Source organism: Brassica napus, chromosome C1, assembly GCF_020379485.1.
Source record: "Brassica napus cultivar Da-Ae chromosome C1, Da-Ae, whole genome shotgun sequence".
NCBI classification, from domain to species: domain Eukaryota; kingdom Viridiplantae; phylum Streptophyta; class Magnoliopsida; order Brassicales; family Brassicaceae; genus Brassica; species Brassica napus.
In genome coordinates, this window is record NC_063444.1 from 36,349,671 (window position 1) to 36,367,750 (window position 18,080).

Sequence of the window (18,080 nt, forward strand, 5' to 3'; positions counted from 1 at the left end):
GGTAACAGTACAGTGTTTGACCAAATGTGCTAAACACAAAAAGTAGGAGCTTGAACTCTGACAAAACTCAGTCAATTCTATCCATTCAATTGGTTAATCAAGTGCATAGTGCCTAGTAAATAGCCAAGTTAGTACCTTAAAACGAGCACAAAGTTGGAACCTTTTTTACTCATTCACTAGCCAACCCTAATAGTGTATGTTCTCAAACCCAAGTTTCGAGAATTACAAACTCTTTAAGATGATATCATGGTAAAGCCATTTGAAAGAGCGAACACAGAATGTGCAAACAAGAGAACATACTCTCAATAGCCCTGTTCGTTTGGTTGCCGCAGCCTTCTGCGGCTGCGTCGGCGTCGGCGGCAGCGACTACGTCATGTTCGTTTGGTTGTTGTTCGTTTTGCAGACGCCGACGTAGATTGTTGTTCGTTCGGAAGACGCTGGAAGTTGACGCTGACGCTGACGTAAGAAACATATTTGTGGTGTTCGTTTGGCGGACGCTGCAGATATTTTCATATTTTATTTTTATAAAATTATAAAATTATATTAAAAATAAATAAAATATAGTTTAAATATATTTACATCCATAAAAATATTTTATTTAATTGGTAATAAATTTTTGGTCAAATATAAAAATATAACAATATTTTTTGTCATATTAAAATATTTATCTCAAAATAAAAATAAAAAACCATTGATGACCTATTTGTAATATGAGGAGAATATCCACTTATAACTTGATATATTATTTATGTTTTATTATGTAATGATGTTTTCCATAAAAGAATTTTGACTGCAGCTCTTTTTTTTGTACTGTAACTTTGGTCAACAGATTTCATTAGATGTGTCAGTTTGAGATTATGTTTACATGTTTATGGTACAAAAGATTATCGACTGAAAAATATATCAGTTTCACAATGTTGGCTGGCCTCTTCAAAATCAAAAGACAAACAAATAAACTCTTTTTTTTTAACACTGACAAACAAATAAACTCATAAAGAATTTTCTTGATGTCAACAAGGAAGGATGCGTGAAGGCCAGACCAAACATTTCCTTCATGGCTTTGCTTTGTTCAGTAAACTTCACAAGCTTGGATACAACATCTGCACTTTCCACAACAAGACTACAATATGCACAAGCTTTGGATCGTTGATTTAAAGCAAGATTACATAACAAGACAAGCAACCAACCAACCAAGAAAACCAAACAAGTACTAGGAAGCTCGAAGAAGATAAAATTATGTGACAAAGCATATTAAAACCACAAGAAAAAAAAAAACCGAGTCTAGAAACTAGGAAACAAGGCAGATTAATCCACAATCAAGTAAAGTTCCAACAAACTAAACCATCAATAAAGACACAAAGACCACTACGACAAAGTGAACCTAAAACAAGGAAGTAGGGCAAACAAGTTAATCACTAAGGAGCAAACAAATAGATTACTGTACAACTAATCTGCTCTGATTCCTAGTTTAAATTGTACCTTCAACAACAAAGTCTGTCTCCTTTATACCTCTCTTTTCCATTTAACTCAGTAGCAAGTAGCCACCTCTTCAGCTATAACAAAACAAAAGCTTAGAACCTTCAACTTCAGATTCTATACGAGGAATACCAAGTATTCTGGATTCAGAACTTCAATTATCATTAATATTCAGTCCCAATAAACTTCAAAAACAGTAGCAAGACACTGATAACAGAATCAAAATCAACAGAGAAAATGAATAAAGACATGCTTAATCTAGAGAATCAGCTTAATTGTACACAGACAACACAAATCCTATCAGTCTATCACAAGACACAAAAGATTACATCAGAACAAACCCACTCTCTTTCGCCATCAGATCCAAAACCCATTCTCAAAAACTCATGAAACACAAAAACAGCTTCTTCTTGTCTTAGTTACCTCAGCAATGCTTGAAACCCAAATCGGTGGAGATGAGAGAGCTCATGGTCAGCGTCAGAGATGAGATGAGAGAGCTGATATCTTGCATATTTCCATTGTTTTATCCATTCACCCATGTGCATTTTGATCATATAGACTAGAATTTAGCCATGTTTAGGTTGCATTTTGCATACATAAGTCTTTATTAGGTATTGGAGTACCGCATGGAGTTCTCGGAGACATTTGGGTGTATTTGAAGCTCGAAAGAGGTGTAAAGGTGATCATTGGACAAGCAGAGCGTTGGGAGCGACTTCCCGGAGCGACACCGTCAAGTCGCTCTGACCTGCCTTATCAGAGCGACCTTACCAGAGCGATGCGGAGAAGTCACTCGCCATTTCATCTCGGTGGAAGCCGAAAACTGACCCGGAGCGACCTATCAGAGCGACCACTCTAAGTCGCTCCCGAAGCCCAGAGCGACTTGGCCAGAGTGACACCCCGAGGTCGCTCGCGTTTCTATCGCGTGACGACAACACAATGGAGTCGGAGCGACCTCTCAGAGCGACCCACTGAGGTCGCTCCCGAAGCCCGGAGCGACTTGTCGGAGCGACGTGCCGAGGTCACTCCGCGTCTATTTGTTTTGCCGAATTCATGTTTTCTCAAAGGCCTTTTGGTCATTTCATTATGCACGTTTTTACTTTTCAAAACCTATGTTTTAAGTACCCTTTTGTAGCCAGGCATTTTTATCTTTTGTTCTGAAGAAAACCACCAAAAACCTTTGGAAAGGGGATCTCTTTGATTCATTGATCACATGTTCTACTGTTGATTTCTATTCTATTATCTGTAATTTCTCTACATGATTAATCTGAAATCCAGTATGGGTTTAAGAGGAATCATGAAGAGTAGTGAGTAATCCACTCTTGAATTCATGGGTTAGAGAGATTAAGGGTGATTAGGCGAGATCTAGGATGTTATAGTGTAGATCCTTCTTATTCCTTACTAGTAGAGTATTCATAATGCATCTTCTGAGTTGGCCTCTCAAAACTTGATCTTTAGGCATTTCCCACACACAAGGTGTTTGATGAAATGCCTAAGACAACTCTCCTAAGCTTTTAACATACTTTACCAAAGACATTTGTTGTTAAAGGTATTAAGATAGCCAATAGACTTGTTAGTAATGATTGCTTTCATATTATTCAACCAAAGACATTTGATGTTTGAAATATGTTAGCAAATGAACATTCATCTAGACGTAGAGTTTGTTTAAGATTGTGTCTAAGCTTAAGGTTGATAGTTTGATTGATCGTTTGCCATCCTTAGTTCGAAACTTGATCACCCAAGGTCTAATCCCTATACCCATGAGTTCTCTTTTCCCTTAGTCAAGAAAGTATCATTCTGTAATTGCTTTCTAGTATTAGTAGTAGTTTAAAACCCATCTAAATCATTGGTTGCACTTAGATTAAGTGAGTACTTGCATTCTCGATGCTTTAATATCCCTCAGAACTGGTTCGACAATCATTTATACTACATCGTTTGTCTTAGGATCCTTGAAAACTCCTAACATCAAATTGGCGCCGTTGCCAAATTCTGAGTAGATTGAAACATTGAGATTTAGTCACTTGCTTGAGACTAAGTCATTTTAAATTTGTTTTGTTACTGATTCTTCTTCTTCAGCTACCTTTAACTTTCAGGTGTATGAACTTGAGGAGCATGGGTCCATCAAACCTAGTTCCAATAGTAGCAGACATCAGAGCTTTAGAGAGAGAGTGTGCTATAGCTAGAAGAGAAGAAGAGCAACAAGCCCACTTGCAGGAATTGGACGTTGATATGCCAGATCCACAACAAGGGGCAGAACACCAACCGCGGGTAGCTCGACCCATTGGTACTTATGACCGCCCAAACATTCATGGTCACAGATTGGGAATCCGAGCACCAGCTGTACCAGCCAACAACTTTGAGATCAAATCAGGACTCCTCAACGTGATCGAGAACAACAAATATCATGCTTGGCTCTAAAGGACCCATTTGATCACTTGGACAGGTTTGACAGCTACTGTGGGTTGTCAAAGACCAATGGTGTGTCCGAAGATGCCTTAAAGCTCAAGCTATTCCCTTTCTCTTTGGGGGATAAGGCACGTCAATGGGATAAGTCTTTATCCAGCGACTCTATAACCACCTGGGATGACTGCAAGAGAGCAATTTTGGAGAAGTTCTTCTCTACTTCAAGAACTGCTAAGCTGAGAAATGAGATTTCCAGCTTTCAACAGAAGAACTTGGAAGGATTCAGTGAAGCCTGGGAGAGATTCAAGGGCTACCAAGCTCAATGCCCACACCATGGTTTCTCTAAGGAGAGCTTGCTGAGCACATTCTACCGTGGTGCTCTTCCTAAGTACATGGCCAGACTGGATACAGCTAGCAATGGGTTCTTCTTGGGGAGAACTGAGGAAGATGCAGAGGAGCTGGTTGACAACATGGTAAAGAGTGATGCAGTCTACAGTGGAGACCACGATAGAGGCAGTCAAACAGATGATAAGCAGACGAGGAAGGAGTTGAAAGCTCTACAGGATAAGATAGATATCCTCATTGCTGATAAAGCCACCCAAGAGCAGCTGCACTTTGTTGGTAACCCAACACCACCTGTTGTCCATGAGGTTGAGGGTTTGGAAGGTCAGGAAGAGCTGTGTTTCATCAACAACAATGGTAGCTGGTACAAAAAAGAGCCCAACTTTCAGTACAACAACTACCAACAGAAATCCTATCCCAACAACCAACAGAGTGGTTATCCGCCTAGAAACAACCAGCAAGGCAGCTATCAGCCTCAGCAAAACCCCTCGTCTGGTTCCTCTGCTCCTCAAGAGAGCAGCACTGATACCTTACTGAAACAAATCTTGGAGTCTCAGAGTAGAAGTGAGAAGCATGTTGGTTATGAGTTGAAGAACCTTCTTTCCAAGATTGATGGGAGCTACAATGAGCTCAACAACAAATTCTCACATCTTGCTTCTACAATCAAGAATTTAGATAATCAGTTTGCTTCCATGAACACTCACCAGAATCGCCAGCAAGGATCTCTACCTGGAAAATCTGACCAAAATCCCAAGGAGGCCAAAGCTATCACCCTTAGGAGTGGTAAGCAGTTACCTCCTACAATCCTCACCAGGGATGCTGATAAACTAGGTGAGGAGGTGGCCATCAACTTAGATGATGATGTGGTAATTGTTGATGAGAAGACCAATGATGAGATTTTTGAGAAGATTATGGAAGCTAAAGGTAAAGGAAAGGTTGGAGAAGAGAAGAAAACAATACAAGATGGTGAAGCTGCTGTTCCAGCAAGTGAGAATTCTTCTGTTCCTCCCCCCTATGAACCCAAACTTCCATTCCCTGGTAGATTCAAAAAGCAGCTGCTAGAGAAGTACAAGGCTCTGTTTGAGAAGCAAATGAGTGAAGCTCAGGTTGCAATGCCCATCATCGATGCTTTCATGTTGATTCCTCAATACAACAAGTTCCTGAAAGATGTTGTAGCTGCAAAGAAGAAGGAGATGGAAGGCATGATGATTCTTACCCATGAGTGCAGTGCCATCATCCAGAGGCTTGATGTTCCAGAGAAGTTAGAGGATCCAGGATGCTTCACATTATCTTGTGCTCTTGGACCTATGGTATTTGATAGATGTCTCTGCGATTTGGGAGCTAGTGTCAGCTTGATGCCTTTATCTGTTGCTAAGAAGCTTGGTTTCACTCAGTACAAGAAGTGTAGACTGTCTCTGGTATTGGCTGATCGTTCAGTGAAGTACCCTGTGCGTATCTTGGAGGACCTCCCCGTTATGGTTGGAAAATATGAAAATCCTACAGACTTTGTGGTGCTTGAGATGGGTGAGGAAGCTGCAGATCCTTTAATCCTTGGAAGGCCTTTCTTAGCTACAGCAGGAGCAATTGTTAATGTGAAAGAGGGCAAGATTGATCTCCACTTGGGTAAAGGGCATGTTCTTCACTTTGACATCAAAGAGGTAATGAAGAAACCAACAGTTCAAGGGCAAGTTTTCTACATTGAAGAGATGGACGAGGTTCAGAGCCAACAATGGTATGGAGACTACAGCTCAGCACATGGGAGCTACTACACCACGTTCCCACCGGACGACGACGATGCTGGGGCCTCTGCCCCTACTCACTTTCCTTGAAGGTACTTCCCTATTTCTCCTTGTATATACCATCTCATTTTTGCATATTATCTTTTTCTTGTGGGTATCTTCCTCTACTTGACAACCCAGAGACTGTGTAACTTAAGTTTGGGGGAGGTACCAAGTATTTGATCATGTTTGCTTTGATGAATTTGCATTGAGTCTTGCACACATACCTTTTTGCATAAAAAAAAAAGAAAAAAAAAGAGAACATATAGATTGCATCACTTGCATTTGTAGGAGAGTCTAGAGCATATAGATTGCATTCACTTGCATTGGGAGCAATGATTTTAAATGCCTTGTAAAGAACACTACTTTGCACCTGAGTAGCTTATGCACCTCTCAAAAAGACTTGTATGCTTCGAGCCTTGAAAACTCTTCCTGAATCTCATTAGTTGTTGAAACTCAATCTTTGAAGCCAACTACAACCTTGTTTGAACTGAACGAACTTAATGTTTCTTGCTTATGGTCCCTTGTGTACTGAGTCATGGATATACAAACTTGAGTTGTCACATCCTTTACGCCAATCTTTTTGACAAACTCGAGTGGTACACCATTCTCAAAACCATTCCCTCCTTTTGAGCTTTCATTATTTGATGAGTGAGGCCTTTTTCGGAAAGCCTTACATGTGCATAATGTTGAGAGTATCGGAAACGACAATGCTTGATCTTCATTCTTGCTAAATTAGGCACTCTATTGTCTAGCTATAGGTGGGGGTGAGTGTTGTGACTATGATTTGGAAGCATGAAAAGTTCGAAGGAAAAGAATAGACTCTTTGTGTTTAAATGGATAATCTTATTGGAATTAGTAGATAAGCGTCTAGCTCGAGTTTATGAAAAGTCTTGGCCCCCGAAAAAAAAAAAGAATATAAAAGAGAGAAAAAAAAAAAAAAAAGGGGGCTAGCAAAGTTGTTTAGAGCTAAGATTTGTTTTGAAGTTGAGAAAATCCTTTATAGATTTCAAAGAAAAAGAGTTTTATGTGCAAAGTGTTCTTGGGATCTTTTGGTGAGAGATGGGAGTTGGGTTTGACATTATGAAGTGATTGTGTAACTTGTATGTTTGGGAAAATGGTAGAACAATGGAGATTGAGCATTGTATGCATGAGTTGGTCCCTTTCTTAGATATATTATGTGCAATGTCAAGGCTACTTTTCTTGAGAGTAAAACACCTTTAAAGATCATGTGTTTTGAACCTCTTGACTCACTTGACTAAAAGCTTTCCCTTTACTCAACCAAATGATTTGGACCAATTGACCATTTGCAAGAATTCACTTGATGCTATGCTTAATGAACTTGAGAGTTGGCTGATTTGCATGTGTGAATGCATGATGATGAGTGTAGGGATGAAAAGAGTTGATATAGGCCTAGAGAAGCTAGAGTATAATAAGAGAGGGTGTACTAATGCTGAATTTAGATGTTGATTTGAGTGCTTTGTGTGTTTCTTTTGGCTATGAACTCCCACCTTTAAACCTCTCTCCCTATGAGTTCTAGAAAGTTCACTTGTGGACAAGTAAAAGAACAAGTTTGGGGGAGTTGATATCTTGCATATTTCCATTGTTTTATCCATTCACCCATGTGCATTTTGATCATATGGACTAGGATTTAGCCATGTTTAGGTTGCATTTTGCATACATAAGTCTGTATTAGGTATTGGAGTACCGCATGGAGTTCTCGGAGACATTTGGGTGTATTTGGAGCTCGAAAGAGGTGTAAAGGTGACCATTGGACGAGCAGAGCGTTGGGAACGACTTCCCGGAGCGACACCGTCAAGTCGCTCTGGCCTGCCTTATCAGAGCGACCTTACCAGAGCAATGCGGAGAAGTCGCTCGCCATTTCATCTCGCTGGAAGCCAAAAACTGACCCAGAGCGACCTATCAGAGCGACCACTCCAGGTCGCTCCCGAAGCCCAAAGCGACTTGGCCAGAGTGACACCCCGAGGTCGCTAGTGTTTCTATCGCGTGACGACAACACAATGGAGCCGGAGCGACCTCTCAGAGCGACCCACTGAGGTCGCTCCCGAAGCCCGGAGCGACTTGTCGGAGCGATGTGCCGAGGTCGCTCTGCGTCTATTTGTTTGGCCGAATTTATGTTTTCTCAAGGGCCTTTTGGTCATTTCATTATGCACGTTTTTACTTTTCAAAACATATGTTTTAAGTACCCTTTTGTAGCCACCAGGCATTTTTATCTTTTGTTCTGAAGAAAACCACCAAAAACCTTTGGAAAGGGGATCTCTTTGATTCATTGATCACATGTTCTACTGTTGATTTCTATTCTATTATCTGTAATTTCTCTACATGATTAATCTGAAATCCAGTATGGGTTTAAGAGGAATCATGAAGAGTAGTGAGTAATCCACTCTTGAATTCATGGGTTAGGGAGATTAAGGGTGATTAGGCTAGATCTAAGATGTTATAGTGTAGATCCTTCTTATTCCTTGCTAGTAGAGTATTCATAATGCATCTTCTGAGTTGGCCTCTCAAAAGTTGATCTTTAGGCATTTCCCACCCACAAGGTGTTTGATGAAATGCCTGAGACAACTCTCCTAAGCTTTTAACATACTTTACCAAAGACATTTGTTGTTAAAGGTGTTAAGATAGCCAATAGACTTGTTAGTAATGATTTCTTTCATATTATTCAACCAAAGACATTTGATGTTTGAAATATGTTAGCAAATGAACATTCATCTAGACATAGAGTTTGTTTAAGATTGTGTCTAAGCTTAAGGTTGATAGTTTGATTGATCGTTTGCCATCCTTAGTTCGAAACTTGATCACCCAAGGTCTAATCCCTATACCCATGAGTTCTCTTTTCCCTTAGTCAAGAAAGTATCATTCTATAATTGCTTTCTCCTATTAGTAGTAGTTTAAAACCCATCTAAATCATTGGTTGCACTTAGATTAAGTGAGTACTTGCATTCTCGGTGCTTTGATATCCCTCAGAACTGGTTCGACAATCATTTATACTACATCATTTGTCTTAGGAGCCTTGAAAAATCCTAACATCAAGAGCTCGAGCCGGAGAAGAGAGCTCGAGCTGAGGTCTGCGTCAGAGAGAGAGAGCACTGGGTTTGCGTCGGAGATCGAGAGAGAGAGAGAGAGAGAGAGAGAGAGAGAGAGAGAGAGAGATGTGTAGATCGAGAAAGAGAGAGCTCGTAGATGTCAGAGATCAAGAGAGAGAGCTCGGATATGTAGGAGCTCGAAGATGCGTCATGGAGTTCGTCGGAGCTTGAGATGCGTCAATGGAGTTCTAGATGCGTCTATCGAAGAAAGAGCCGCTGCCTCAATGGAGTTATATTTTTTTTTTCAAATAATTAGTTAGGTCAAGGGTAAAATCGTAAATACAGTAGGTAAAAGCAACTTTTTTTACTCAGCCGCAGATAATTCCGGTGTCCAGATTTTGCAGACATGCAGTAACGGCGTCAACGAAACGGACAAGAATTGAAAAAACAATTGACGCAGCTGCAGGCGCAGATGGCTATGGCAACCAAACAAATAGAATGTACCCTCAAGAGCAAAGCGTGTGAACTAGACGCGTTTTGTGGTGAACGACCGGGTTAACAATTCTTTTGTGTTCAATAGGTAGATCGATCTTTGCTTGTGTTGGTTGTTGATTGATTGATCAGGTTAGACTCGCAGAGAAGAGATTAAGTTCTCGCACTTATTATCAAATGTTCTCGTTTTCTATATGATTAATCATCATATATTTATAAAAGAGATTGGTCCACGACAAATCTACAATAATTATGTTGCTATTTCACCCATTTGAGAACTACTCTATGCGGTAGTCAGGCGGTAACTCCAGATCTAACGAGTTATCGGAAAATCGGAGAGTACTTGGAGATTACGCAGAATCTAGTTTTAAATACAATTTAATATATTAAAAATATATTTAGCTAATTTTAAACATGATGACACAAGTTTTTAGAAATAATTATATAATTTTTTATATATAATTTTAGAAAACCTCTTTTTGATTCGTAAATGGTGTGTTTGGTACGAAAAAATCCCTAAATGCAATATGTATGTGTTTGTTGTGGGTTTGATAGCTAATTATAATTATTTAGTAATGAATAATTACACAAAATATGTCAATAATGATTAAAAAATAGTCAACCGTGTTTCAACTTTACACAGACGAAAAAAAAAACTTAGGCGGTTAATACGGGAATTAGGTGATCTTATGCGGGTCAACGCGGATCAACGTCTTGCTATACCGATTTGGACATATTTACCGTGGTCAACCTCCGAACAATGCCTAGGCAGCCACTTTTCGATGAGGGTATTTCGTAAAAACATTAAGGCTCTGAATGGTAACTGCGGTTTAAGCGGGGCGGGACAAGCGGTTCAACTGCGGTGCGGTTTTAACAGTTATAAAAACGTATAGATATATAGTATATGCAGAGATTTTTGTTACTGTTAACTTCGGTGCGGTGCGGGACGATTTCAAACATTCGAAGCCTAAGGATCGTACCAAGTAAAATGAGTTGAAAATCGTTTTGGAAATTTTATCCATATACAAGTATTTTAATGTTAACAAAAAGAAAAAAAAAGTTGACAAAAAAAACAAGTTTTTAATATTTGACGTCAAATCATTTTATCTAGATGTAATTTTCTCTCTACGACATGATTTCGTTGGCTATGGATATTTGAAAATAAAATGATTTCTATATCCTGCGACAATTATTTTAGATTCCATACAAACATTCAACATCTCAATCATTAGTATACCTCATATTCAATAAAAATTCTATACATTAATAATATTAAAACCACGATGTTTTATTAATTTATAAAATTAATAATTTTATAAATTATTAATTTATAAATGTTTTCTTTTTAGATTTTTCTATTTTAAATATATTTCTAAAATAAAAAAAACATATTTGATTTTACCGTATATACATTAATTAAAGTTTTGAAATTTAACTCATATTATTTTTATTATATTATTTGGTTATATAATATATATTTCATACAGTTTAAATGTGGTTTAAGATATAATTTTATTATTTTTTAATCTTTTATTTTTGTTATGCAATTAATATGCTGAATGGAGAAAATATACGTAACAAACAGCATAGCTAGTTGACTGCATATCTCATGCATCTCCATTCAAACTAAGGTATATGAAAAACGCGTTGGAAGTTACTTGCAAATTAACTAAACCCGAGCTTATCCTTGCTGACGACAAACTTTAGGTCTGACATATGATGGAGCACGACAAATCTTGTATGCGACATGCAATTATGAAGCCAAGATAGTCACCTATGAACTCAAGAACTATCTTTATCGGAAAGAACTCGGTTATTTTGAAAAATTGATCCTCTTTATTTTCAGATCCGACCCTTCCACTTTCTAGCTATACGAAAGAGTCTAAGAAAATCGTAACACATTGAAGATGGTTTCTTCTCGTATTGTCAGCTTACTGAGCAAGCAAAACCGGAAACTCACACTCCGATACCAGACATGATGTTTGCTCCTAGAGAAGAACCCATCGTAGTCAGATTTCTGTCATACCAATTCTCTAGGACAATCAATGTTATCTTCAACTCACTCAATGGCCTCTTCATTTGGCAAGATTCTGGAAATAACCGATACACCGGCTTTATCGGAAGATTCGCAAAGTACTTAATTTCAAGACACCTGAAAGTCAACAAAAAATACGAAGCTTGGTTTAGATTTGCTGGTAAGCCTATTAGATTCTCACTCCGAGAATTTGCGATTGTGATTGTTCTACCATGCGGCAAATTTCCTACTAAATCGAAGTCGAAGATGAAAAAAAACATCACCAATAAACCCTATTGGCCTACTCTCTTTGGAAAAGTAGAACTTCTCAAGGTTTATCCGGCTGTAAAAAATGTTGCGGCGAAAGATGGTTAAAGATGTAGACATCCGGATTAAATTTACATGCCACCCGTCTGAAAATGAAGATTGTAAAGGAACACACCAAAGCTATAGAAGATTTTGTCGAGTTCTTCTCTTTTCTGTGGGGTAGGTTAGGATTCAGTACGCATATCAGTACTATTAAAGAGAGGGACGAGATTACATTATCACAAAACACTATAATTGTGAAGGGTTTTGCCTTAACCATCCAATTGGTGATGGTTGAAGCTAGGCCTGCGATTTTAGTTTTCCTAGACAAAACCAAATTGAACCTCGGTTTTCGGTTAACCAAAATTTTGAAAAACCAATTCCAAAATTAATCGAATTAAGTTTCGGTTCGGTTAGGTTATCGGTTAATTTTGGTTTTTAATTTTATTTCCGAAAATAACCGATTTTTGGGTTCCGGTTAATTCTGGTATAATTTTCTAAAAAATCACATATTTTCGGTTAAATTTGATTATTTTTCGTTTTTCGGTTAAATTCGGTTCGGTTTTTCGGTTATTTTTGGTTTTTTTAATTTTTTAGTTTTCTTTGAAAATCGAAAACCAAACCGAACCAAAAACCAAATTATTTTTAAAATCCTACCGAACTAAACCAAACTCAAAACCGTAACCGAACCGAACCAAAAATCTGTTCGGTTCGGACAAAAATCGCAGTACTAGTTGAAGCTGTCCCATGGTTGATTGAAGTGGTTTAGGAGACATGCTCTTCGTCTGAACTTGACAGTGTTGCCACTCAATGATGGGCATGCGAGAAACATAGGCAAAAAAGCAGAGGTGTATAGATAAATTTATTTACTAATTATAACTCACCTCATTTGTAAAGGTATGTGGAATCTAATTGTCTAATGGTCTGCCCCTGTGAATGCTATTCTATCATCATGTTGTGATGTAAAGAATGTTATCAACTTAGATCCTACTCGACCTATTGTTGAGTCCACGCTGGTTTGGTCCGATGAGTTAGCAAATAAAAAATTTGACAATCTATTAGCTTTGATATATCAAAACCCTGTGTATTCGAATGAAATGTTCAAGGGTGGTGTGACCAAGATTGATGTGGAACGTATGCGTGAAGAAGCCAAATTCCATGCCAGAGAGAAGAAAACAAAGAAACCCTACTTAGCAAAAAAAAAGAAAACAAAGAAACCCCAAACATCAAACCCTCCTCCAAATGTTGATGCGTCCTATATTACCCCAATGGTTCTCGACAAGCTAAAGCTTTTGCCGTAATGGGCGTTAGTATTAATGAATTTAGGTGAACAAAAATCATTTTTAATGAAAAACTTAGTTTAAAAAAATCTCAATAACTATGTACTCCATATAGAACAAGATGAACAAACCTATCAACACTTTCTATCGAAACACTAGTTGTCTAGTTCGTTTGCCTTTTGTTAAAGTGTCCATATAGTTATAATCTCATTTTCCTAGTGTCTCTAAAAAAAAAAAGTATCGTGTTTTTTATATTAAAAAGGCATCTAATGCTAAACGCAACCAAGGCTACGAATGGCAAGCAGATCAGAAAAACGCAGATCAAATATACAATGAAGATCAAGCAGAACAAATGCAGATCAAACTCGTTTAACTAATTTATCGAATTAGCTTATTTAACTGAAAGCTAAACAACAAATTTATTAAATTAAATATTTAAAATTACAAATTATTATATAAAAACTAATTATTATTTTTATTAAATAACAATAAAATTAAAACATTAAAAATTACAATTACAACAAACAAATCAACATGGAGCATTTTTATTTGCCCATAATGTATTTGCAATCATTTCTCTAACGTTTGCCATGAAATTTCCTTGTGCTGTCTCCGCTTCTTCCATATCATTTTGTTCAGCCGTAGATGTAGCATTCGGAATCTCTGTATGTGTCATTGTATCAGCAAAATCTTCATCAGAAAAATTTGAAATTCTAATAAAATTATGTAATCCCATTGTTGCTGTTACCACTCTTTTCTGAACATGCATATCATATCTCGGAAATTCACAAAGAATCCTTCATTTCTTCTTCCAAACTCCAAATGTCCTCTCAATAACAGAACGCAAAGATGCATGATATCGATTAAATAACTCTTGTTTGTTTCTCGGAGGTGGACCACTTTCGAACTGTGACATATGATACCTCACAACCCCATTTTGTGACCTATAGGGAGCCAAAAAGCCTTGTTTGTTTGGATAGCCAGAGTCAACGAGATAGTACTTATCGACTGGAGGTAAAGGAAAACTAGAATCATTGTCTTGCGCCATTGTGAGAACTGTTGTATCATGACATGAACCTGGTGCTCCATTCCAAACATATGTGAATAACATATTCAAATCACATATCGCCTTTATGTTAAACGATGTAATATTGTGTCGATTCCAATACATTCCTTGAACTTCAGGCTTCACTTTAACGCAAACATGAACTCCATCCATAGCTCCAACAAAACCATTAAAATAAGGCCAATATCTCTCATCCATTAGTAGTCGTTCTGGAACCCGTCTTAGTTCTTGTGTTGTTGGAGTCTTGATATAGTCACAAGCAAACAATTCAGTCGCTCGAAGCACTTCAAAAAAATTTCGCTTCACTGTCTCTTGCGTTCGTCCAAATCGTAATCCAACATTTCTTTGAACTTCGTTATGCCCACATATCGTTAGAAACATGACCACACTCTCTTCAATGCTTACATTTAATGTTGATTGTAAGCCATAAGCCGTCTGCAATTTCTCACACAATGTGCAAAACGCGCCAAGGGACATTCGTAATAGCTGAAGACAAGCAGCATTATCTTCTTGTAATCGATCCCAAATATTTCTCCATCCCAAACCACCATCAGTTTGAGCTGGTCTTCTTTCAAAATATCGATTGTAATAACTTAATGATGGTTGAATGATTAACTCTTCAAACTGCTCATTTTCCAAATTCCACAACTCAATTCGCTCTTCATAATTTAGATTTTGAACACCATGTGCTCGTAACTGACATATACGAAATGCCTGCAATTTTAAAAACATGAGGTAAGATTTAAATAAGAGTTTTAAAAACTCATTAAATATTAAATAAACTTTTAAGCACAAAAAATAACTAAAATCAAATTGAGAAGTTCTTTATAATACTTAATAGATATGACGAAAACATAAAATGAAACATAACATAATTATTAATAGCAAACAATACGAAACTAATCTTCATCCTCAGATTCACTTTGATGACTTTCATTTAAATTTGGTCCTTGTTTCTTTCCCCAGATATTGAATAATCTTCCTCTTCTGCGGGATCTTGGAATTTGCGCTTCTGAAGAATAATTTGTGAAACTGAATTCTTGTGATACTCTCATATGAAGGTTAGCTGAGATGCGACCTTCTGCTTCCAGAGAATCTCTTTGTTGATTATTCATATTTGTTTCAGCTTCTGTCCCACTGAAAATCCACGTTGAGCATTTGGAGGTGTACCCCATTGTGGAAGATTTGATGATGAACCCCATTGTTGAACATTTGATGATGAACCTCATTGCTGAGCATTTGGAGGTGTACCCTACTGTGGAACATTTGGTGATGAGCCCCATTGCTGAGAATTTGGAGGTGTACCCCATGGAACATTTGATGATGAACCCCATTGTGAACCATTTGATGATGAACCCCATTGTGGAGCATTTGGAGGTGTACCCCATTGTGGAACATTTGATGATGAACCCCATTGCGGAGCATTTGGAGGTGTACCCCATTGTGGAACATTTGATGATGAACCCTATTGCGGAGCATTTGGAGGTGTACCCCATTGCTGAGAAACGTTGCCCAATGGTTCACCTGAAGTTCGACCCCATGAATTATTTCCACCGGAAGATGGACTACCAGAAAAATTACCACTTAAATTTGGGTTTCCAGAATTCTGACCCGAGGCTAACCGCTTTCCAACAAACTCGCTGTCTCGTGTATATCCAGTTAGAGCTTGCAAAAACTGTAGCTTATCTTCAATACTGTTGTCAGGTCTATCAATGAAATACTTTCGCCAAAATCTGTCATCTTTGAATGCTTGAATGCATGCCCAATAAAATTCAGTATTCTTTGGAACTTCCATCGATTCAAATATCTTGATAGCCCTTTCGCATTCATCGTAATTATCTTGATCGAAAAAATCTGGACGCAGTTGTTGTAAACTTTGGCGTTGAAATTCTCTAAAACCATCCATCGTATCTGTTAGAGTTGTCTGAAAAGATTGTTTTTTCCGACTTCCTCGTGAACTGGTCCTTGCAGGGGCTCGTGAACTTCCACCAACTCTAGTTGCACCACTTTCACGTCTTGTTCTTCCTTGTTGTTGACCTCTGGAAGCATTATTCTGAAACGAAAGCTCAGGTGGAGAACCTTGGCGGATGGGTTCACGACTAAACTCACTAGAAGGTCGTGTTTGATCACTAATGTTAACACGATACACCTCTTCACTTTCTTGTGTCTCTGGAACTTGAGTTTGTGGCATATCATCAGCAAATGTTTCTGAATCCATATGACTTTCATCATTAGCTAGGCCCTCGTTCATCATCTCTTCTCTTCTTTGGTTCACAGAGTATTGAGATTGCGAACAGACATCATATAATTTAAAACACCGTTGCATAATATCCCAAAACTCTGGTGGTTTTCGCTTAAATGATTTTATAATCCTACAAACCTATCAACAAAGTTTTGTATTTTGTGTTATAAAAATATATATTAAAATATATTTAGTATATTTTGGGTGTGGTAAAGATTAAAATTACTTACTTCACGATCTTTCCACCACGAATCAGATGCAGAAATTACAGATGTAACCGGATCAACTGAGATACCCGTAGAGTTTTGCATAAGCCCCGTATACTTCTTGTACTTTCTTTTCATTTGATCAAGTTTTTCTCTGAAGAACTTATAGTTTATATCAAGATTAAATTCTTGGTTGAACTTGTCAACTATAAAATCTTTACCAAGTGGTGACGGGTCTTTTAGACGATAATAATTCATAGCAAGTGCTTGGTCGTATAACTCAATAAATATTCGTTCTCGTCTATGATCCCATTTCAAATATTCTTCACTCTAAAATTTTTAAAAAATAAAAATATATTATTCACTAATTTCTAACAAAACTACTAATTTTAAATTTTAAATATAATAGTAAATATTTTACCCGTGTTGATGTTTCTGTATGACGTGTACTGGAGTTCACGTTTTGTCCACGGTTAGACGCCATATCTACACAGTTGAAAATGATATTAGTTTTCTTACATAATCAAATTTTTATTATAAACTGTTATGTTATTTATATGAATAATTAAAAAAATAACTTTAATGAGCTCTATTAGATAAGATATAAAAATATTCAACTAGTAAAAATACATTTGAATTAAATACAAGATATAAATCATGTTTCTGTTATAATATATTTGTAGAAACTAAGTAAGTCTAACATAATATTATCCAGCATAAATTTCAAGTTTTGTATACATATTAATGTTTTTATAATTCACTAAGGAAAACAAATTATGTATCATAAGTTTTCAATTATTATAATAAATATAGATATAGAAGACAACTTGAAAAAATAAAACAACTGGTAATATAATTAGTTTACTTGTATTTTCTGATAACAAATTTTAAACATAAAGTAGATGGAACTATATATAGAAATAAATCATATCAACTGTGTATCGAGTCCGTCAATAACTACAAATAATTAAATTATAGTTCTAGCAAGTTATTGTTTTTTTTGCCAAAAATACATTTGTGTTCTTCTAATTTCATGTAGTGAAGGTCAACGTGTTTTCCTTTTTATAGAGACATATGTATTAAATGAACAAACTGAATAACGTAAATATATATTTGGTAACATAAATTAAAAAACAATCACGCCTACTATACGCTTTTACAACAATGAACTTACACAAAATTAATAATATCTTAAACTATAATCAGTGGTTGCAGAAGAAACGCATGCTAACTACTGAAAAAAAAAAATTAATTAAACACAAGATTAAAACGCATGCATGTGTGTACATTTAAAATGAAAAAAAATTATTATTTCATAGTTTCAAAATATTAATTAATTATATCAATAATTATTTTAATATATAAATATATTAAACGAGAATACATGAAATATCAATAACATGAATAAATTCATTAAACTAATAAATATTT

General features: G+C 36.8%; 1 protein-coding gene, 1 long non-coding RNA gene and 1 other non-coding gene across 3 annotated transcripts; all 3 read right to left on the minus strand.

Moving 5' to 3' along the window:
• Positions 1–817: 817 nt before the first annotated feature.
• Positions 818–2,409, minus strand: LOC106446245. The gene is made up of 2 exons (XR_001288675.3): positions 1,480–2,409; positions 818–1,100 (listed from the first exon to the last, which is right to left on the minus strand). It is a non-coding gene; the product is annotated as an uncharacterized LOC106446245 (long non-coding RNA).
• Positions 2,410–4,109: 1,700 nt separating this feature from the next.
• LOC125581026 lies at positions 4,110–4,216 on the minus strand. Its single transcript, XR_007318737.1, has one exon. It is a non-coding gene; the product is annotated as a small nucleolar RNA R71 (small nucleolar RNA).
• An 11,243-nt stretch (positions 4,217–15,459) lies between these two features.
• LOC125580965 lies at positions 15,460–17,569 on the minus strand. Its single transcript, XM_048746295.1, has 2 exons — positions 16,674–17,569; positions 15,460–16,581 (listed from the first exon to the last, which is right to left on the minus strand). The coding sequence occupies exons 1-2, from the start codon at positions 16,905–16,907 to the stop codon at positions 15,667–15,669; spliced, it is 1,149 nt and encodes a 382-aa protein (XP_048602252.1). The 5' UTR covers positions 16,908–17,569; the 3' UTR covers positions 15,460–15,666.
• Positions 17,570–18,080: the final 511 nt, after the last annotated feature.